Source organism: Capra hircus, chromosome 10 (assembly GCF_001704415.2).
Source record: "Capra hircus breed San Clemente chromosome 10, ASM170441v1, whole genome shotgun sequence".
Classification (NCBI taxonomy): Eukaryota; Metazoa; Chordata; class Mammalia; order Artiodactyla; family Bovidae; genus Capra; species Capra hircus.
In genome coordinates, this window is record NC_030817.1 from 56594566 (window position 1) to 56616918 (window position 22353).

General features: G+C 41.1%; 1 protein-coding gene across 5 annotated transcripts in view; it reads left to right on the forward strand.

The window, feature by feature from the left end:
• USP3 (ubiquitin specific peptidase 3) overlaps positions 1544 to 22353 on the forward strand; it is a 100682-nt gene continuing 79872 nt past the window's right edge. Inside the window, exon 1 of one of the 5 annotated variants that reach the window (XM_018054316.1) lies at positions 1544 to 1897. In XM_018054316.1, the coding sequence (XP_017909805.1) occupies positions 1807 to 1897 (91 nt within the window). In that variant the 5' untranslated portion in view covers positions 1544 to 1806. The other 4 variants (XM_018054320.1, XM_018054318.1, XM_018054321.1 and 1 more) reach the window with 4 other exon arrangements.

A 22353-nucleotide genomic window follows, 5' to 3' on the forward strand; every position in this document is an offset into this window, starting at 1 on the left:
TGGTCATCAAGTAGGCGACTGAACTGGGGTTTGAGCGGCTGCAATTTCCACAACTCTGTCACTGTCATAAAACCTCCAAATGGCTTGCTCTAAAGCAGTCAAGTAAAGCTTGGGAAGCAACCAAAGAGGGTTGGCGGAGGAGTTGGAAATACTAGGGGGATATGGGGTGGGGGAGGAGGGGGAAAGTGTCCGCAGAGATGCTGCAGGTGAGTGTACACCTAGGCAGAGGAGCACGAGGCAGAAGCAGAGTGGCGGCGGGTGGTGCGGGGGATGCCGAGTCGTGAGAGGTGACTGAGGGCATCCCTCGACTGCTCCAGGACTGCCTACCGGGAGGTGCCCCGCTCTAACTTCTTCCCGGCCCGGCCCGGTTAATCATTTCCTGACCCTCCTTCCTCCTCTCTCCCAGCCCGCAGGATTGCCACATCAACCTCCCCTCTCCCCGCCTCCTGGCCTGTTGCTCCTTCGCCGGGTTTTACAAGGAGCCCCAACTTTGAGGCACTGTTTCTAACAGCCCGGGACGCCCTCAAGGCCGTTCCCCGGAGAGGTCGCGGGCTCGCTTGGGTGTAGCGCTTGCCCTAGCGGCCTCTTGAGGCTTGCCCTATGCTCTTTTTTGTACTGAGAGGTCAGAGAGGCGGGGATCCAATCCCGGCGCGGATTAACTAATTAAAGGCTCGGTTTCCCCAGCTGTAAAAAGGGAGGATGGTAACAGCAGCTGGCGGGGTGGTGCGCGATTGAAATGAGGTATTGTGTGTTAAGTGCCTGGCTAGGAGACAGCAGTGGGTGTTTAACAAACGTTAGATCCCTTCCCTTTTTATCACCTGATCACCGGGACCGCCCGCTCAGCAAACCTAGGTTACAGCTATCTCGCTTAAATTTAAACTGGACGTTGAGATCTGAATGTCCGATCATATGCTCGAGGTAAGGCCAATAGTGATTCATAGTGACAGGGTTTGAACCCAGGTTCACGATCGCCCCCGCCATCTCGAACCTAAGTGGCTGGCTGAGGCCACATGTCTAGAACCTAGTCCAGAACCAGAACCCGGTCAGTATGGTACCTGCCGCAGGGAGCAGACCACTAAACCAGTACTGCTCTGGGACCCATGCAGCCCTCTGGGCCACCGGGGGCCAGGCCTTTAACCTCTCTGAGTCTGAGCCACAGTGTGTAAAATGGGGGCTCTCTGTCTGCCCATGTGGTTTTTATTTTCTTTTTCACACTTTCTTTCGTGACCAGATTTTCTACCCCGGTGTAGTCAGACCATCTCATTACGCAGGATCAGTTTTCTGACTGCGAGCGCTCGCCCAGGCCGGGGAAAAAGCAGCGGACCGGCCCGGTGTGCCCCGGCTTGGCGCCCCACCCTTCTCCGGGCCGGGGGAAGCCGCGGCTGCTCGGGGTAGAGGAGTTGGGAAAGCCACTTCCCAGCGCAGTCTGACTCTGGGTCATCCGCCTGCGAGCGCGCGGACCCCACCCAGCTGGGGCAGACGGGGGCGGGGCCGGGCCTGGAGGCGGGGCCTACCCAGGGGCGGGGCGGGGCCGGCCTGGGAAGACGGAAGCCCCCAACCTAGGGGTGGCGGCAGAACCCGGATCCCGGAGTACCACGTTTCCCGGAGCCGGACATCGGGAGACGGCGGGCGAGAAAACCCGGCGCCCGGAAGCTTTTGCTTTCTTTGACGCAAGGGCTCGGGACGCAGCCGCCGTCGGCCGAGCGCCCGGCGAGGAGCGACCCCAGACGGAGTCTTCGGAGTTCCTCCGCCCCCGCCTCGCCGGGTCCCGGAGCCTCAGTCCTTCTCGCAGCCCTCCTGGTGGCCATGGAGTGTCCGCACCTGAGCTCCAGCGTCTGCATCGCTCCGGACTCAGCCAAGTTCCCCAACGGCTCCCCGTCGTCCTGGTGCTGCAGCGGTGAGTGCGGCCCCAGGCGGCCCTGCAACGCACCCGAGGCCCCGGCTCCGCCGGGCCTGCCGTCTAGGGGCCGCGGGCGGCGGACGCGCGGACTCGGGAAGTGGTGCGGGCAAGCCGGGCCCGGTGGCTGGGGAGGGGTAAGCGGTGAGGCGTGCGGAGCGGCGGCGGGCGGAGCGGCGGCGGCGGCTCCTTTGTTTCCCGTGGCCCGACGGTCCGGCCGGCGAAGGAAAGGCCCGCGAGGGATGAGAGCCCGCGGGGGCCACGAGCGCGTGGGGGACGGCGGCGAGCCGGGACCCTGGCCTGCGGCTCGCGCCCCCGCGTCGCCCGGCAATGGCTGGGGGCTGTGCTGGCCCGTGTCGCAGGGTCGAGGGGCTGCGGGAAGTGGGTGTCCGGCCCCCACAAGGCGGCCGCACGTGTGGCGGGGCCCGAGTTGTGTCCCCTCCTCTACCGGACAGGAAAAGCTCCGCTCTTGGGGGCAGCTTTGTCTGGGCTGCTGAGCGCGCTGGGGCCCTTCGCTACCTGCTCCCGCCCCGCTGCCTTTCGCTTCCCCCTATGTTCCAGCGACCCGATCTACGCCCGGTGGGCGGGAGCCGCGACCCCGCGAGGTGCTCAGAACTCGGGAAGCCGAGGTCAGAGGCTTTCATCAACGCGGGAGGGGGAAGTTTGAAAACAGGCTGCGGGTTAAAAAAGCTCAGAAGGCTGATGGAGCAGCTGCTTTGGAGGGGCGGCTCGCGCTGCCTTTCAGGTCGTCTTGGTGGGTTGAAACTGCTTTGGGATTTCCGAGTCCATGTGCTGGAGGACAGTTATTAGGTTTATGTAATGCTTTTGCATTGCTTAAGCATCTTAACTCCTTCTGCCGGGCCTCTTGGAAGCCCCAGTGCCCTCTTATTGTCTGCTCTAGCGACTTAGGATCGCACCGGCCACACTGCTTTGATTACTTCCTGGTAGGGCCCTGGTGCAGCCGATAGTCTTTGTTTATTAGCTTTGAGATAATCGGTGGCAGCTTGGGTTGTAGAATGTAAATTGTGCGTTTCAAAAATCTTAAGTTCATTTGAAGAAATAAAGAGAAGAGCAGAGCAGTGGTACGGTTTAGCTGTGTGACGTTTCTCATTATGGGCCGGAGCTAGGAAGATAGTTTAGAGAATGCCTTAACACTTTTGACAGGTTACTTCTTAAATGGTGATTATTATGTCCTTGAAGAAAATCACAGGCAACAGCCACAAAGAAAAATGTACCCTGGTATAAGGTGTCTAAATAACTGTGGCTTCCTTGAGCTCTGAGAGGTTCGATGCTTTGCTTGCCTTTGTAAAGTCAGATTGTCTTTTTCTGCACGAAGCCCATAAAGATTATAACCGGTTAATTGATTTTGCAGTGCGGTATTGCAGTTCTTTTATGAGGGTGCAGAAAACTTACCAACGAATGTTTCTTCTACAGTGAATGTTGAGTATGAAACAACAAAAAAGGTGTGTCAAATTGCTTTATTAGTTGATGTTGCATTCGCTCTAATTGTAGCTGTGGTGCTGCGATTGTGGTAAGTTATGTCTTTCTTTTTTTTTCCCAAGAGATTTGGGGGAAGAAATGACCAAAGTAAACACTAGTAAAAGCATACCTCATGAAGAATGATGAAATTACTTTCTCTGTGGATTACTTTCTACAGGGATACAAAGCAGACAGCTCCCTTATGGCTTTTTCTAGGTAGACTCCCATCAAATTTTAAAATGGCCTCATTGGGCACATGCATCTAGAAAAAGGAAAAGAGTTTATGCAAGTGACAGATATCCTGTTGTGAGTCAGCCTTGCCTTTGCAGTCAGGGCGTCCACTTGACTGTGGGAAAGAGGTGCAGAAGATTGAACATCTCTTGAGGAACTTAAGTTAAAATGGAACATAACTTAGAGGCTTGTGCTGATATGAAGAACAAACTAGCATGGCTAGCTCTAAGGGAGGGGCTATTTCTGTCCAAGGGCTAAGATGGCATCTTTGCATCTTGCAACAAAGTTTGTCTCTGACATTGCTTTGGGAGGGTGATTTTAGTCATGTGCTTTCATTTGTAGAACCAATAAAGCTAGTTTTGCAACTTTATGTGGATTTTTTCCTTCTGCTCAAGTTCTGTGAATTGAACCCACTTCATGCGGGCCTCCCACTAACCTGTTGGCATCCATTTATTGATATAATCTCATATTTTTATATTGAGCTTGATCTTGTTCTTGCCTGCCTGTTGTTTCAGTGATTGAACGATTATTAACTATGAGTCTTTGGCTAATTCATCATCTTGGAGTGTTATGTATTCTGGTATTTATTCTCCAACACTCTCAAATGTCTTCTTTCCTTTTCTGTTCGGTAGGGCATGAAAAGAGTAGCCAGTGTGTGGAATAACGTGGTGACCGAGTGCTGAGTCTGATTGCGTTCTTTTTAGGGAGGGGAAAATCCCTGTTTTGGCACTGGGACAATAAAAGTAATGCCCTTGCCCTGTTCTCTTTGGGAGCTTGCAGTTACATTACAGTGAAACAGCCTCAAGGCAGCCAAGCATATTGCAAAAGACCAACATCCTAGGCTTTTCTAGGTAGCAGTGCATCCTTGGAAAGTAATTCTGTTTCCTTTGAGCCTAAGTCTTATGGTATTTGTAAAAAAAAAAAAAAGGGGGGTAATACTTCACATTTACTTCACAGGCTGTTAGGATGCACAAGGTAATTTTTGTGCAAACTTTGAGAGAGTCCAAACACTATTCAAGTAATAGGTGGTTTTATAGGTCAGAACATCTTTATAAAAAAGACTCTGAATACTTAAGTATCTAAAGCCCCTTAAATAGGGACTGGGACAGACTGGCTTTATGCTGAATTATGTTTTGCAAGGAGATCTATTACTCAACAAGATTAGGGGTTGTAAGAAGTAATTATACTTCGGAATTAACTTGAGCTTCTTATCTGTGGAAAGCCCTTGGTACATATTATTGTATATGTTATATAATTGTGTACCACAGCGGTTCTCAAACTTTTTATTTTCAGGCTTCTTTTACCCTCTTAAAATTATTGAGAACCCAAAGAGCCTTTGTTTGTATGGCATATAGCTATTGATATTTGTTGTACTGAAAATTATATTTATAAATAACATATTTATTACATCCTTTACAATTAATAATAATAAATCCATTACCTGTTAACAAATAGTAATTTACGTAAATTTTCAAAACAAAAATTTGGTGAGAAGATTGGCGTTATTTTCATTTTTGTAACTGTCTTTGTTGTTTGGCTTAATAGAAGACAGCTGGATTTTTACATCTGCCTTTGCCTTCGGTCTCCTGAGATATCACACATTGGGTAGCCTCTGGAAAACTCCACTGCATGCTTGTGAGAGATTAAGGGTAGAGAATAAAAGTAACATCAGTATTATTTATGAAAATAGTTTGACCTCATGTACCCCTGAAGGGTTTTGGAAACCCTCAGGGGTTCAGGATCACACTCTGAGAATCCACTTGTATACAACAATACTAACAGTTAAGGACAGCTGCTCTTATCAAAATAGCTTTCAAATATTAAAGAATTCCTTAAGGTCTTAAAACTAGCTGCATTTATGTCTGAGTGGAGATTCACAGAATTTATAATATATAAGCTGGGATGATGGAGTCCAATAGTCAGTCCCTTGCTCTCAAAAAAGTTGCAGTCTAATCTAGTTGGGGAGAGACAGGAAGCTAACTGGTTAGAAGTTAAATCCATGTTGTGGCTTAAGGTAAGTGTTGAAAATAGTAATCTCCTAATAAGGTAAAAGTTGATTTATGTCTTAATTTTGCTAAATTCGTTCTCATTTTTAAATGAAAATGTTTTAAATAAAAACAAGGTCATTCTTTCAAGGTTTTTGTTAAGTGCACATACCAGATGTTATTTTCAGAAGCTGGAGACTTGGGCATTTCATTTGTGTATGTGTGTGTGGGTAAAAGGGTTGAACCAGTGGCAAAATACTGGGGAGAAAACCCAGATTGGTTAAAAAGATGCTCTAAACACAACTGTTTTCATAACTAAGGTGAGCCAAAGACTTTAAGGGTTTGGGTTAAATAGCCAGTTAAATTGCAGATATTTTAATAGCATAGGCATGAAAAAATTTTCCCTGATTCTTTAAAGAGTTGAGAAATCCTCTTATAGTTTCTAGTACACACTTGCCCTCACATTACCTAAAAAAAGTAAGTGTAGATTAAGTAAATATTTTGCAGTTTGGTATGGTTATTGGAGATTAATCCTTTTTTGAAGATACATTTAGTTGGATAGAGTTTTGATTATTGATCCCATCTCAGTGGTAATAAACTTGTCATTTGTGATAAAGCTTGAGCTAAAAATGAGATATCACCTTGATGGGGTGATGGGTTATTTGGTACCCGATTTCTCTCACAACCTACATCTAAAGAAGTGTCTTGCATGCCCAGTAGACTAAATTTTCTAGATAGGATCAGTCATTTGTTCATTGTAAGGTCAAATGCATTTACTGCTCTCTAGTAGTATCCCTGTATGAAATTAAGTGCCTAGCATGTAATAAGACACTCAGTAAATATTTGCTTAATGAATGAAGGAACTTTCTTCCTTTTGATGGTGGCTGGATTGGCCTTAAACTTGGTGTTTAAAATAAATAAATGGAGAGCATAGTAAGTGAGCTTCTCCCCAGAATGTTTTCACCAGTCGCCACTCCTGGCTTTTAGTCTGTAAAGTAAAGTTTGACTGGATTGTGAGGAACTGACCATCTGCAGTCTTGTTACCATGATGAATTTGTAGTCTTTTGACATTCTGTGTGATGAATTTATTCTTTTGACATTCTGTGTTTATAGGTGGGCAGATATGACATTTTAGTAGTAAATGTGGATGGGACAGTTAAAAATCAGTGGGCCTGTGATAGTTTTGAAGATTAATATTTAAATTTCATACACTTTTCGATAAGATCTGTAAGCTTAAGCCAAACTCAGTTGTCTTTCTAGTTTTTCTGGCAGTATCCCACCTGGAATCCCAGCCCCTAGAACTTTAAAGCAGCCTAAGCTTATTTCCAAAGTCTGTGAATAATTGGTAGTAGATGTGAAGAAGCTGGGATTTAGAATGTGCTCCATGTGTTCGTTTGAAGAGGCTGCAGTCTAGGGTCTGAGCCTAACATTTTGCTGTTGTGAAGAAGTTTTGACACATGGATCCGAAGTTATTCTCCGAATAGTATTCTTAGTAGTATACAAAGAATATCCTTCATGGCCTAACAGCAGAAGAAAGGATGGGGTTGAGGGGTGAATTTGAACTGTTTGTTTCAGTTTCTTGTTATTCATTTATTCTCAAAATAGCTCATTCTCATCATTCTTTGCTTTTACAGCATTAGCCTTAGGCTCTTATAACATCCTACTTTTTCCACTTTGAAATTTAAACGATTTCCTTCTTTACTGGAATATGATAGATTAATTTTGAATCCTTTAAACTTAATTTAGAAATAGTTATGTTTTTCTAGTGTTTGTCGCTCAGTAAGCAGAACAGTGAGTAACTTGGTTTGTAGCTCGTTGAGTAAATTCCTGTCTTAAAATTTAATTGAGTCCCTCTTCCATCAGGGAGTAATTTACAAGGGCATTTCCCCTAACTTGTGTTGTTTTTTTCTTTTGCAGTTTTCCCCCACTTCTTGAGCTATAGTAGATATTTTCTTTCTTTGAAAGAAAATAGTAGTGTCCTTTGATTGTTGTGTCCAGACCGTGCGTTTTGTGTTCAACCTAAGCATCCAAGTGGACTTGGATAGTAGCTTATCAGTGTTTGAAGTGGGAACTATATGTTGTTAATGTATTTTAGTGTTTTATGTTTATTCATAGCTCCTTTAAACATAAGAGCCACTGCATTCTAGGTGTTTTGGTAGAGCTTTCCTGGACAGATGGCTTAGAAGGAAGTACTTAGATTCTCAGCAGGGGCTGGTACTTTTTGGAGGGTTTATTTGTGATGAAGCTTACCTTGATTGACAGCTTAGAATGCCGAGAATACCATTAGCAGCAACAACAGCTTGTTCATCTTACCTAGAATTGTTTCACCCCAAGACTTCTCAAGATGCCCTGTGATTTCTAATAGTCTATTTTGAGAATGTAGGGAGAAGGTATCTTTCACAATGAAAGGAAATTTACCTAAATATTGTTTATTCCAATTGTATCTTGAAATCTTTCTGGGTTGTTGAATGATCTTTGGCTTAGAAGCTTGTAAACAGAGGTCATCTTTTAACTGCTGTGAGTCTGCAGATGTTAGTGTATATAGTAATTCCAGATGTTTTCTCATCTACTAGTTTTACTGAGTAGGAGGAGAACTGAGAACAACAGAAAGGGACTTCAAAGCAGTTGGCCAGCATTTAATCCTGACTAATTTAATTAACTACCCATCCTTGTAGTTTTTCCTGTTTCACAGATTGTGAAACTGAGACAAAGATTAACAGAATTGCTCAAGATGCTTGGGGATATTAGAGATAGCCCAGAACTTAAATTCAAATACCATTCAAACCATACTTTTTGCTTGCCTTTTTAAAAGCAGGGTCTTTATTTTGTCATCTAGTCACTTACTGCTTGATAATTTAAAGGATTATAAGTGTTTGGAGACATACTTGAAGTAATTCCTCTGAAGATTTTTGATGTGAAAGTGTATTTTAAATTCTACATTTTGGAAATAATTTATTTTAAATTTCTATATTTAATTAGCTCTTCCTCCCTCTGTTTATTGATTAAAATGCCAGCAGGGTGGAATAAGGTTGTTAATACCGTTGGAAGAACACTGTTTTTGAATGTCTAAATTTTGGTTCAGATTGAATTTTTTTGTAGGCTGAAATGAGCTTTACTTTAGTTCAGATATCATGAACTAGCCTTCTCACCATAGCTGTGGATAAGGATAAAATGCAGTGAGCTCTTTGTCATTTTATAAACATGGCCCCCTCCCATTTGTTCATTTTGTTTCTGCTGGAGAAGATTCTTCTTGGAGGTTGTTTGTTATGGGGTGGGGGAGGGAGAGAATTCTTAAGATAGAGAATTTTGCTTTTGCTGCTGGTAGCTCAGGGGTTATTTGAATCTTTGCTTTTAGGCAGTATCTTTTGTTGACTGCATTTCGTTATATTTTAAGATTTTCCAATCATATTTCTTGTAGAAGTTACTTATAGTCTTTAGGCTGCAGTGCTTAAAACAAGATTTCCCTTCCCCACCCCCACGCTACCCCGCCCCACACACTTAAGACATACTGAAAAACAGGTATATGTTTGCTTTTTACAGATATATTATATACAGGTAAGCTTAAGAAGGCTACTTCAAATTTTGAAAACTTTTGTTGAAACTAAACTTGTGCATTGAAAAGTGAAATTTGTAGTTGTCTGAGTATTTGTGTTAGCTAAATGCTTCACCATTAATCACCACTAGCTCATTAAATTTTTAAGACCCTTTTGAGGAGGGAAATGAGAGTTTATTTTGAATATGAACCAGCTCGTGTCTTTGAAAAGATATTATAACCGACTGGATTTTATCTAGAGACTTTGTACTCTGCTTTAGGATTGAATAACTATCAGCAGGCTGCTTTCCATTTTGAGTAGATGTTCTTTCCTGATATTTTTTCTTTGTTCTAGCTGGGTTTAAGGCAGCCTTTAGAAATCTACTTGCCTATTTATCCTTGACCTGTCCTGAAGACTCCTAATTTCATGGACTGTTCTTGAACTATCTCATCACCAGGCAGAGCAGGCTGGTGATTAACTGTCATGTTCCTGCAGGTTTAATTTAACCAGTTGTAAGATAGGACACTTGTTGATTTAACGTCTTTAAATCTTTGTTCTTACTGACCATGCTCAGGTTTTCCTTTTTAAATAATAGATCTCCTTTGTTTTGGTCAGAGTTTGTGAAGATCATGCTGAAATTTCTACGAAGCAAAATTTTTTTTTTTTTTTTTTTGGTGACAGAATGTTTCCCTGGGATAATGGATAGATAAATGTTGAAAAATATTCTAAGTTGTTGTTGTTGTTGTTGTTGTTGTTAAAGAACTTCTGTTTAACTTAATCTGGGGCTGACATTTATATTATTGATTGAGTGGTTTTTAAATTTTAGTGTCACACAGTAAAACTGAGATTAACTCTAGTTTCCATCTGAATTATTTTGAATGTTAATTGTGAACTCTTTTGGCATTGGAGAAACTGTTTGCAACAACAGATTCAAGCTTCACCTTATGTGTATGAAGTAGCTGCCAGAGCTCAACATTCATGCTGTGAGAATTTAATTCTAATTTAATTTAACCGCATCAGTTTCATTTCAGTTATTTCAAGTGTTTTGTTTGTGTGTAGTCTTTTTAGAACCTCATTTAAGAAATATTTTTTGAGACTTTTTTCCTTTGAATGATTAATATAGATTTTTGGGGAAATGTGGGTCAGATTTTTTTTAATGTACCTATTGGTTGTAAAAAAAAAAATTCCGACTCTTGCTTTACATCAGATAATTTTAACAGCTAATGGAGTTTATAGGTGCCTATTTTCTATAATACTGGATATCTAGCCCTTTAAGCAGAGTATAAGTATATGCCCAGTTTATGTGTTTTATTTCCATTTCTTCATAAATAGTCCCATTGATTTTTAAAAGGATAGTTTCCCAGCACACCAGTAAATACAACTGTGGTAATTTCACCCCACCCCCCACCCCCAGATTTGTACTTAGTGCTAAGCTATACTGTATAACCACAAAACGCTAGAAAAAGGATTGTACAACATAGATATTAAACCTGCTCTCTGAGTAAAGTCTTTGATAATGAGGTCCCTTAACGTCTTAAATGCTTTGTTGATTTATGGGAGGGAGTGCTTCCTATAAAATACCTGTGTGCCTCTTTTCTTGTCTTGTATACACTTGCTTTTGTTTTGAAATAATAGTTGTGTGGTGTTTACATTTATGACTTGATTCATTTCTTTTGAAAATCCTTTTACTATTTAACTATGGATTTGCTTACTCAGGTTGTTGGCAAAGTGTGGAATTGCATCAGATCTTGCTATATTAAATAAATGGAAATATTGGATGCCAGAATTTTTCTTAAGCGATTCATGGCTTTTTTGTTCGTAGTCTGTATAATCAGCTTCATAAGAAGAGTTATTTTTGAAACAATGTAAGCTCCTGATAATTTTTCTGTGGTTATTTGTATCTAGTCTTCCAAAGGCAGAAGTAGCCATTTTGACTCTGATTTAGTAATCTGCTTTGACTTGAGTAGTTTCAGTCCTCCTCTCCACCACCCTTTCCTCTTATTTGTAGGTAGGGGCACAGTTCCAGCATTTAGCTCAATACTGTAGAACAGATAAAAGCATAATAGCTTCATAGGTGTCTTTTTTTTTTTTTAACAAAAGTGGGTTTGAACAAGTCTGAGTCTGTGATAGAATGAATAATAAAAGATGTTTAGTACATTATAATTGAGCATATGTAGTTTCACATACGTTATTTTCATATGTTGTTTTCAATTGCTTTTGAGGACTGATTTCAGAAATGCATTTCAAAATAGAGTAAAATGCTTGAGCGAGTGAGGGGACCAGTCTTATGGATCAGAATTTGCCTCTGTGTAGGAAATCAGCAGGACCAGATGCCCTCTCTTCTGGCTCTGTAGGTATCTGGCTCTGTTAACATATAGATGATAAATTTCGGCCAGCTTTGAAATTACATTCTCTAGTAGAGGACACATACCATTAGCTCTGGAAATTAGCCTTGTGGTATACAGGGAGTTCAGTAGGTGCCTGGCCCCAAATGATAAACAGCGTTTGTAATTTTTATTTTGTGTAATAGGTGATAGGCATTTTTTAAGATAAAAAAAGTGGTTTAGGCAACTTCATGAATTGATATGATTGTTATATCAGTTTACCTTTTAAAGATTGGTGTTTTGGAAAAGTAGTACATTATACAGTTACGCCATACAGTATAGTATCAGAAGATTTAAAATAGAACAGCAGGTACCTTCCCTCCACCCTCAGTCCTGATGTCCACAGACAACCCCTTTCAGCTCTGTTAGCTTTCTCCCTCATGCTGACCCATACTTCTAAGTCATACATTGTTATTTTTCAATTTATCCATTTTAGGTAGCATCTCTTGACATCTTGTGTTGGTACGCGAGGACGTTAGTATTTCATTACCTGCCCCCTCTCCATTTCTCAATATGACCAGACCACAAATTTTTATTAATATTGTGATTACTTTTTTTTCCTGGCATTTTATTTTTCCTTTAGTTAGTAATTGCTTTTTTTTTTAATTGCTTACTTTACTTTCTTTACATTTTCTCCCAAATGTAACGTATACATTAGTCAAATATCTATGAATGTTATTTTCCAAGCATTTAAACACATAATTTCTTAGTAGTAGTATTCCTGAGGCTCTCCTCCCTAGAGTGCCCTCGCTTCCATCTGAGCTGACTGTTCTCTGAGCCGACTGGACAGTTTTTATCCTGTGATTCCCTCACTGTCCTCTTGTATTAGATCTCCCATTCCCTGGATCCCAGGTCTTTCTCTTCCTTGGTTTATTAGACCATTGTATATCATCTAGCTTGCTTCTCAGGGGAGCCACATTTTTGATCCCATCTAAGTCTGACACCTTTATTTTACCTTTGTACTTGACTGCTTGGTTGACTATAGACTGTTAGTTAGAAAAGATTTTTCTCTTAGAATTTTTTTTTTTTTTGGATGACATAGCACAGCTTGTGGGATCTTAGTTCCCCAGCTAGGGATCAAACCCACGCCTCTCCCATTGGAAGCACAGTCTTAACCTCTGGACTGCCAGGGAAGTCCCTCTCTCAGAATATTAAAAGCAGTGTTCCTTTGTTTTTAGGCTTTCAGTGTTTTTTTTTTTTTTAAGAAATGTGATGCCTTTTTGATGACTGTTTCTTCATATATAGCCTTTTATTCTTTCTCCTGGAAGCTTTTAGGATATTCCTTTTATCCTTGGTGTTCCGGAATTTCAGAGTAATGTGTCTTGGCATGGCTTAGTTTTTCTTTTCTTGTGATGGGTTCTCAAGGGACTTTTCGATCTGTGCATTTGAGAGCACACTAATTTTCCCATACTTAAATCTCTTAGTTTGTACATTTTTTTGGTACAACTCCTATTAATTGAATGTTGAGCACTGTGGGTAGAACCTGTAATTTTCTTATCTTTTTATTTCTTTGCCTTTTGGTTCTAGTTCCTGAGATATTTCCTTGTTTTTATTTTTCCTTCTACCCTTGTACTGAATTTTGACAATAATATTTCTTGCTCTTAAGCACTTCTCCTCCTTTTCCTGACCATTGGTTTTTCATACATCCTATTGCTGCTGTTGCGCAGTGTCTTCTCTCGTCACTCCTAGGTTTTAGACTTTGTTCTGAGGCTTTTCTGTGCTGTCTGCATTGTTTCTCTTGTCTCTGGGTTCCTCTTTTTCTTTTCAAAAGGATTCTTTCAAACTAGAGCTTTCCTTCACAGGATCTTATTTTATCTATTTTTTCATGTAAGGGTGGGGCACTAAAAAGCTCTGTGAGGCTTGTATACATTGGGCTTCACCGTGAAGTTGGGGACAGGCCGCCTTCTTCATTGGAGGAAGACAGTCAAGACGTCCGTGTGGATATTTATTTTTTCGCACCATTTTTTCAGCATTCCCTCTGGGAACTGAACCCCCGGCCGCTGATGTCCTGACGTGAGAACGTAGGAAGTCCATGAGCTCATCGTTCCTGCTTGTTCTTAGTGCCACCTTTACCCTGCTGTCTGCTGTGCCCCAGGTCCCTAAGCCCAGAACTGCCTCCCGGCCGCACTCTTCTCTGCTGGCACTTGGGCTGCAGCTTTCTTAACGCTATGGAGATTGTTACTGCTCCTTCAGCTTCTTCCTGACTGCCAAAAGCATGCTGGAGTTTGCTTGTCTCACATGTTCTCTTTGGGAGTCACTATCGATTTAATTTTTTATTGTCATTTTAGTGAAATGGGGTGGAGAGGAGATAAGAGAGAAATTGGTATGCCATGGTTAATTTGGTGTTTATTTTTGTTTAATTAGTTAAAATTGTTTGACCGTGGTGTGCAGCATGTGGGATCTTAGTTAGTTCCCTGGCCAGGGATGGAACCTGCGTCTCCTGCATTGGAAGTGTAGAGTCTTAACCACTGGACCACCAGGGAATCCCAATTAGTGTTTATTTTTAAATGAAATATTTTTAAATGCAGTTTTTAGGGTAAAAACATGCTTTGCCATATCAGAGGTAGATTTTATTAGTAATCATTTAGAGAGTTAAATCACTAAAACTGAAATTTTGCAGTACTATTTTTGAGTAAAAGTTTAAACTCAGATTTACCTTCCTTGATAAGCAGAGCAAAATACTGCTGCTATTACCAGAGTCAGCAGAGAGAGTAGATAAGCCTCTAGGTTTGGCTCTGCTTGGGAAATTGGGAGCCAGAGTTTGGATGTATAAAAGAAACATGGTTGTAAGGTCATTTGGACTACTGCAATTAATCTGTTATAATATTTTTACTGGATTAGTTTGTCATCCATTAATAAAGGGAAGTTACTGCCAGGTTTATAGTACTATTTGGCTCTGTACACTGGTAATTTAACCTTTTCCTTTGTGTTATAGTAATTTTCAAAAAGTATGTTTTTAATAGGAAGTAAAGAATAAAAATGTAAAAATCTCAAAACCTTTTTTATTTTGATACACTTTCACACTTAAAGGGACATTATTAGAATAATACAAAGAACTGCCTTGTACTCTTTACCTATTCATGAGTTAACATTTTGCCACCTTGGTGTTAAATGTGTACCTTCTTTCTATATATTGCCCCCCACTCCCATCACTGAATAATTTGCAGACCTAATGTTCCTTCATCCATGAATGCTTTATCCCCCCCTGAAGAACAAGGACTTTCTTTTCACTAAGCATGGGATATTGGTTAAAATTAGGACATTTAATGACTGACGTAGCAGCATTACTGAGTGCACATTCCATTCTCAGATTTCTCCTATTGTCTCAATAATGTCTTTATATAATGTCCTTCACAGCTATTTCCCAGTTGTGTTGCCCCACCCATCTCCCCTACATCTCGCCCACGACCATGTGTTTCATTTTGTTGTGAACTCTTTTAGTATCCTTCAGTCTCCAATGATTCCTTATCCTTTCTTTGTCTTTCACGTCTTGAGTATTTCTGTAGAGTGTACTTCCACTTGAGTTTTTTAGATTCAAGCTGTGCAAGGTTTTGATAGGAATACTGCAGAAGCAATGTGTCTTCTCAGGGCATTATATCGAGAGGCATAAGAAATTGGTTTGTCTCATTTTGGTAATATTTATTTTATTAAGGTGATATTTGCAAGGTTCTTTGTTGTAAAGTTACTTTTTTCCTTTTGTTATTAATAACTAATTAGTAGCAGATGCTTTGAAATTTTACGTATAATTGTCTTATTCCTCATCAAACATTAATCTAGTAATTTAGCATGCACTGATGATTCTTGATTGAAGCAGTTGTTACTAGGATGGTTGCAGAATGTTGATTTTTTAACTTATTTCTTCTAAGTATATATGGGGACGTGCTTTCCTTTCTCACTCACTTGTTTATTCATTTATTTTATTAACATGAACTCAGGTTTTCATTTTATTTCTTAACATCCTATTGCTGTTTATTCTGAAGATCAAGTTGTCCTAGATTTGGCTAGTGGAAACCTTCTTAGGCCATAATTTTGACATGTCCCTATTGTTCTTGGAGCCCTTACTTTCTGGCATGGCAAGGTGCTCCTGGCTCATCTTGTACTCAGTCTGCCCCCGTCTTGGAATCAGCCATTTCTCCAAGTAGCCATCATTCCTTTTGGTGGGGAATAATGTTTATAACCTAAGATCTCTCAGCAAATAGGAATTAAGAAATATGACAATGTGTATGTGTGTATATATATATGTTTGTTTGTATTTGTTTGTGTAACCATGAGTTCATTTTGATACCTTTAATTCCAGTTCAGCACTTTCTGCATTTGCAATGCCCTTCTCTAAAGTGAGAATCTGGTTCCCATTATGCTCAACACATGTACTTGTTTGCTGTGTGCCGTAGTCAGAGAGAGTAGCTCTAAACTGCGGACCCACACCATTGCAGGAACACTGCTTATAACCAGGGATTAATATTCTTAATGGTGTTTTTTTGTCTGTATACTCACAAAATATAAAGTATTATGTTAAAAAATTGTGTTAGACTTCCTTTTCCTTCCCTTTCCTTCCCTCTTTTAACACACTTATTTGACATACAGTCTACTTCATTTGTTTTTGTTTGATTTCCATTAAAAAATTTTTTCTGCCTTATCCTTGCTGATTTTATTTTACTTTTTTTGAGTATATAAAATGTGAGTATGGGCTTTCCTGGTAGCTCAGATAGTAAAGAATCTGCTTACCAATGCAGGAGACCCAGGTTCGATCCCTGGGTTGGGAAGATCTCCTGGAGAAGGGAATGGTTACCCACTCCAGTATTCTTGCCTAGGAAATCCCATGGACAGGGGAGCCTGGTTGGCTACAGCCTATGGGATTGGAAAGTCAGGCACGACTGAATGACTCTCACACACACACACAGTTCCAGAAGTTAAAACCGTACCAAGAAGTGTTACTACCTCACACTTCTCATTCCTATCTACCCTCTATAAACAACCAATTATTTTGATCTATCCTTGTTTCTTTCTTGTTAAAAAAAAGATTGCAGATACAGGAGTGTTTTCTTTCTGTCACAAAAGGTAACAAACTAAGTATGCTCTTTTGGGATTTCTTTTATTTAATAGTATATTCTGAACATCATTCCATGTGTGCAGAAATTTTCCTTATTTTTAACCCATTCATGGTGCTCCATTTGTCGTGGTTCGCAGTGAATTCTAATGGTCTCCTCTCTTTGGGTATTTAGGTTGTTTCCAGTATTTTGCAATATCAGATAATGCTGCAGCTAAAAGCCTTGTACAAATATTTTTTTTTGTATTATGGGATATCTTCAGAGAAGATGGAAAGTTTTAACTTTTCAATTGTGTGAGCAGTATTGTGTAAGTGATCTTATAGTGCTTCAAATTACTTGTCTGCCTGCTCCTATCTTCACATCTGTGGTGACCTTATGACTGTATTCAAGGCTGTGGAAGTGAAGTACTTTATTGTAATTATATTTTTGTCTTGGAAACCTTGACATCAGAGCGCTAGAAGTGGCCTTGGAAACATTTTTAGCCTGCATCCATGTTCATCTTAATCAGTTGACTTTTCCTTTCCTTTTACATACTCGTCAGTGCTATTTTACTGCCTGAGTGCTCAGATGCAGCTGTTCCTAGTAGTTTTCTCTTTTAATTTAATTTGTGTTAGATTCCTTCATGTCATACTGTTAACTGGTTGCTCCCTCAGGTTATAGAATGGTGGTAGGATAGGACGGTTATACTTAGGACAGAAATAAGGATTTGGGCATCCATTTTCTCCAGTGGGTCTTAGCGCATTAGTGAGTAGGATAAACTCAGAGGAGCACTTTGGATTCCTAGATAATGCTGGTCCTCTCAGCTGGTTGATGACTTAAAAGCCTTTGTTCCAACAAGTGGGCATTGGAGTAGAAGGGGGACTTCTTCCTGCGTTACTAGAAAACCAGGTAAAAGACTGGGAAACATAGCTTTCCATCAGAAAGGCCATAAAAAGATTACCTATGTGTTGAGATAACAGTCCCCTCAGCCTAAGGGTGGCTGGGGCCTCCAAGCAGATTACTTCTGGCCCCCATGATGACTCTTCAATTTACGTATGTGCACCATACAGATGTTATCATTTTCCATGCATGTCCTGACATGAAAAAGGTTTGAAAAATTGGCTCAAGCACAGTCTGAAAATTAGCCTCTGAGGGCCAAAGACAGTGTCCCTTAAAGAAAACCAGGTCATCCTATTTATCCTGGATAAAAAAGAATTGAATTATTTGGAGTAGAAGTTTAAACCTACTGTCTGTAAAAATAAGCTGATCACCTTATCTTTTTAAAAATATTTATTTATATTCATTTATTTGGCTGTGCCAAGTCACGGCACGTGGATCTAGTTACCCAACCAGGGATCGAACCAGAGCCCCCTTTGTTGGGAGCATGGAGCCTTAGCCACTGGACCACCAGGGAAGTCCCTGATCACCATATCTTAAATCTGGTGTGATTTGAAATCATTTCTATTTGCTTCTTTGTTAAAACAAAAGTTAGAAATTTAAAAAATATTTTTGAAGACTTGCAACCCCACATATTGGATATTAGAATGACCAAGGTACAATGTATTTTGATTGATTAGATTGGTGTACCATGATTTAATCTGTTCTGAATACGTCAGAGTTTAGTGTATCTCAGTATGGTTTTGACACCCAAGTTGCTTATGTACTTAAGTGTTTTATCTGAGTAGCATTTTATTCAGTTGTCTAAACCGCCTTGAAATGTGCTTCTAAAGTACATTTGCTTCTGAAGTATTTTACATTAACTGTGTAAAGTTTAATGATTCTGACATTAAGGTGTATATAGTCGTTATATCAATTTTGAGATCAGCTTATTAAAATAGAATATTTTATCTCATTCATTTGATGTTTTAAAAATAATTTAATTTCAAGGCAGATACCAGAGGAGTTTCTGAAGGATTTTTACTGACTTATTTATTTGGAATTTTTCTGTGGAAAGGAATTGTCAGCTCCCACCCTTTTAATGTGTGTAAACTACGGGGAAGACTTCTGCACAGTTAGCACTCATGCTGTATGTGGACATGTGTTAACTGCCTTGTGTAGAATGGCTGTCACAGAATTAACCCCAGATAGCTGCGTGCTTTTTTTTAAATTTTAATATATTCTTAAGGGAAGGGAACTGAGAGTCACTGGGGCTGTTTGTTAGGCCCCTTGTGCCCTTCGTGCACTTCATCTCATGAAACCCTTGCCATAGCCATCTGAGGCAGAGGTGGTCTTTGTCCTCTGTTACAGATGAGGAGGCAGGCTCTGAGACCAACTCCTTAAGGTCACAGAATAAAATAATGGGAGAGCTAGAAGGTGAACAGAAGACTTTACGTGGATTCTGGAGCCCATGCTTGCCTCTGACATGTTCCTTTTGAGTCTACAGAGTAGTCGCATTCCTGAGGGTAACCAAGTGACTTTGGTACATTTTTGTATTAAAGCAGGAAGGAATTCTTTTGGTGGGGTTAAAGGTCAAAGCCAGGGGATCAAGGCCTCTGCCTAGTTCAACCAAAATGATGTGGAGCAGAGTCCTTCCCCTACTTCCTTCCACTGGGCTGACAGGGCAAGAGGAGGGTGGGACAAATGAGGAGATGGGGCTTGACATATCTACACTACCATGTGTAAAGTAGGTAGTGGGAAGCTGCTGTTACGAGGCACAGGAGGCTCAGCTCGGGGCTCTGTGATGACCTAGGAGGGTGGGTTGGGGGTGTGTGGGAGGGAGGGAGTATATATATGTGTGTGTGTATATAGTCATATGGCTGATGCACTCTTGTACAGCAAAAGCCAAGGTGACGTTGTAAAGCAGTTGTACTGAAAACAAACCCAAACCCCCAAATCGCATACACGTTGTGAGATCTTTAAGAGGAAAGTCAAAGTACTTCCTCAGAAGTCTTGGGAGTCTGGTTAGGCTGTGGGCTCTGGACCCCAGCTACAAAGGCTGGGATCAGACATTGCTGATGCGTGTGATGGGAATCAAATCAGGCTGGCTGGAATATGTCAGCACTGTTAGGGTAAAGAGAGAATTGGAAACAGAAATGGAGGAGGATATTCTCGACTCATAATTATTCAATTAGGTTTTCAAATCCAACCTTAAATAAAATGTGAGGTTTCCCAGAATGTTTATTAGGGAACATAATCCAGAGAGGCAAAAGGAATGAAGGATAAGGCTCTGTAGCTGTTAATGAAGAGAAAAGGAATTCTTGTAAGTGCCAGTGATATTTTCTTAAGAATCTTCATCAAGAATTTGGGGTTGCTATGGGAATAGCGGTTCTGAGATTTTTGAAGGTCATTTTGTACTGTGTGATATTCCGCCCAAGAATTAGGTTGACTTATTATGCTGCACATCTAGATTTAAAATATTGACAGGATACAGAGAGAGCCAGTCCTGAGGGATGCTGGCAGCTCAGTTGATGATGGTCCCCAGTGTTTTACCGTCTTACCACCTCTGTTGCAGAGGGTATCGTCTAGTCTTTGGATGGTTTTGATTCCTATGGGATAGAGCCTCTTGAAGGGTCTCATCCTCACCTCTACTAAATGGCAGTGTCACTCATTCCTATGAGTCGTTTGGCAGGGGTGAATGGTGGATGCTGTCATCTTAGTAGCTTAAAACAATCATTTCATTTTGCTTATGATCTTGTAGGTCAGGCATTCAGGAAGAACCAGCTGGAGTTCCTTAAGCTGGAGCATCCACTTCCCTGGTGGCCTCTTAACTCACCTGTCACAAGCCTCTGTGCTCCCGGTCTGTTTCTGCACCCCTGTCCCCAGCACACACTAAGGTGTCATCTTCTGCAAGGTCTCTCTGCGTTGTTTGGCTTTCTTATATTGTGTTTCTCATAGGGTGCTTAGGCTTCTTCCATGGTGGCCAGCCACCCCAAGAGCAAGCATTGCAAGCAATAAAAAGAGAAAACTGTCAATTTCTTACAACTGAGACCTGCGCACTGACACCCGGTCCCTCTGCCATATTCAGCTGGTCAGGGCACTGACAGAGCCTGCCCAGGTTCAAGGAAAGAGGACACAGACCTGCCTCTCAGTGGGAGGAGCGTTCAAGAATTTGTGGTTATCTTTCATCTTTCATAGGGCCATTAAACAGAAGGGAAAGAATGGCTGTAAGAAATACTGAACCATGACCTTACCAGAAAACAATTTACTTATCTAATGATTCAGGAGAGATTAACTGATTGCCAGCCTTGAATAAGAATGGAACTGAGGAAGAGAGAGCTGCAAGAGGGGGAAGGTGGAAAGGCGACCAAGATAAACTTTACTTCTTAACTGCTGCCGCTGCCTTGGCCCGGCACCCTCCGTCCCATCATCCTCTGTGAACCTGCTGCTCTGAGCACTTTGGATTGGGTGCTCAAGCTTGGTCTCCTCCTCCTCCAGCGTTGGCTTACTTCTTTAGCCCTGGGTACTGCCTGTTGCTTTATAGGGGAATTTTCCTGTTTCTTGGGAACCCGGTGCCCACTCTCAGAATGGGCAGCGGTATCAGGGTGGGAGTGAGAACACAGACAGTGATTTTGGCTGCTTTGGCACTTTGGCAGTTGCTTAGTGTAGCCGGATTTCTTCTTGTGGGGACTACCTTACAGCCCATTTCCTGCTTTATCCATGTGACTTTACCACTCACTCCTTACCGCAGTAATTTCAGAGAATTCAAGTTGAAGATAGACTTCAGAAATTTTAGCATAGAATAGGCTTGTGAGTATATGGTTCAGAGAGCATTTATGGTATAAAGATTATATGCCTTGCTCTCTGAGCGACTGAACAACAGCAACACATCTAAAAATATATCAGTTGGAGGGTAAACTGGGTTAGTCCTGGAGTCTGTTTCTACTCGTATATATACTGGAATATTTATAGAATTTTTTATGATATTTCTGCCCTATCCTTCGATTTCAAGAGGAGTAACTCTGCTGTTGATACTTTCGTGGAGTATTTGTGTATGTGTGTGTATGTGTGTTTTGAGAAACAGCTGCAAATGTTTTTTCATTGGTGTGTTTTCAGACCCATAGAGTTGTAATTTGGGGTTTTGTTTTCACTTACCACTCATGCTTAATAATTTAGAATAAGTCTGTTTTATTAAGACAGCTTTATAATACCAGTATCTTTAAATTTAAGACATTTGAATTTAATTTTTGTTGTAAAAGAAGTAATGCTTTATGACAAAATTCAGACAGCAGAGTTGAAAGTAGGGCTGTGTGGCTCCAGTCCCCCATCTCATTCTTTTTACATGACTGTTAACAGTTACTATATATCCTTTGAGATGTCAAACAGTTTATATACAGGTATATAACACTTACAGGAACACATAGTATGGAATCTTTTTAAAGCAAAAATAACAACTTGCTGGGCTTCTGCTTTGCAGCAGTCCCTGCCTTCAAACATTGAGTTTGAGTTCCAGTTCTGTCCCTTACTAATGTAGCAAGGTATGTAACTTCTCAGTCATATGCCACTGCTTCCTTATCTGTCAAACAGGCCAAATCATAGTACACACCTCTTTGGACTATAGAGGATTAAATGAGGAATATCTATAAAGTGGCACAGTAAAGTGCAGTAGTGCTTGGCACATAGTATGTGCTAGGTGAATATTAAATAGATAAAAATGAACTTGACTCTTTAAAACAAACGTAAGTTACAAATATTTTCTTCTGGGTTGCTAATTTTTTAGAGGGGCGCACTTAAAAAGCTCTGTGTGTTGGTGGTGGAGGGGGTGGTGATCTGAGCCTCACTGTTGGAGCAGCACTTTTGTCTCCAGTGGGCTTGAACAGTGACGCCACAGCAGCGACTCTGCTGTTACTGACAGGCAGTGTGCTGGGAATGCTTGCCTCT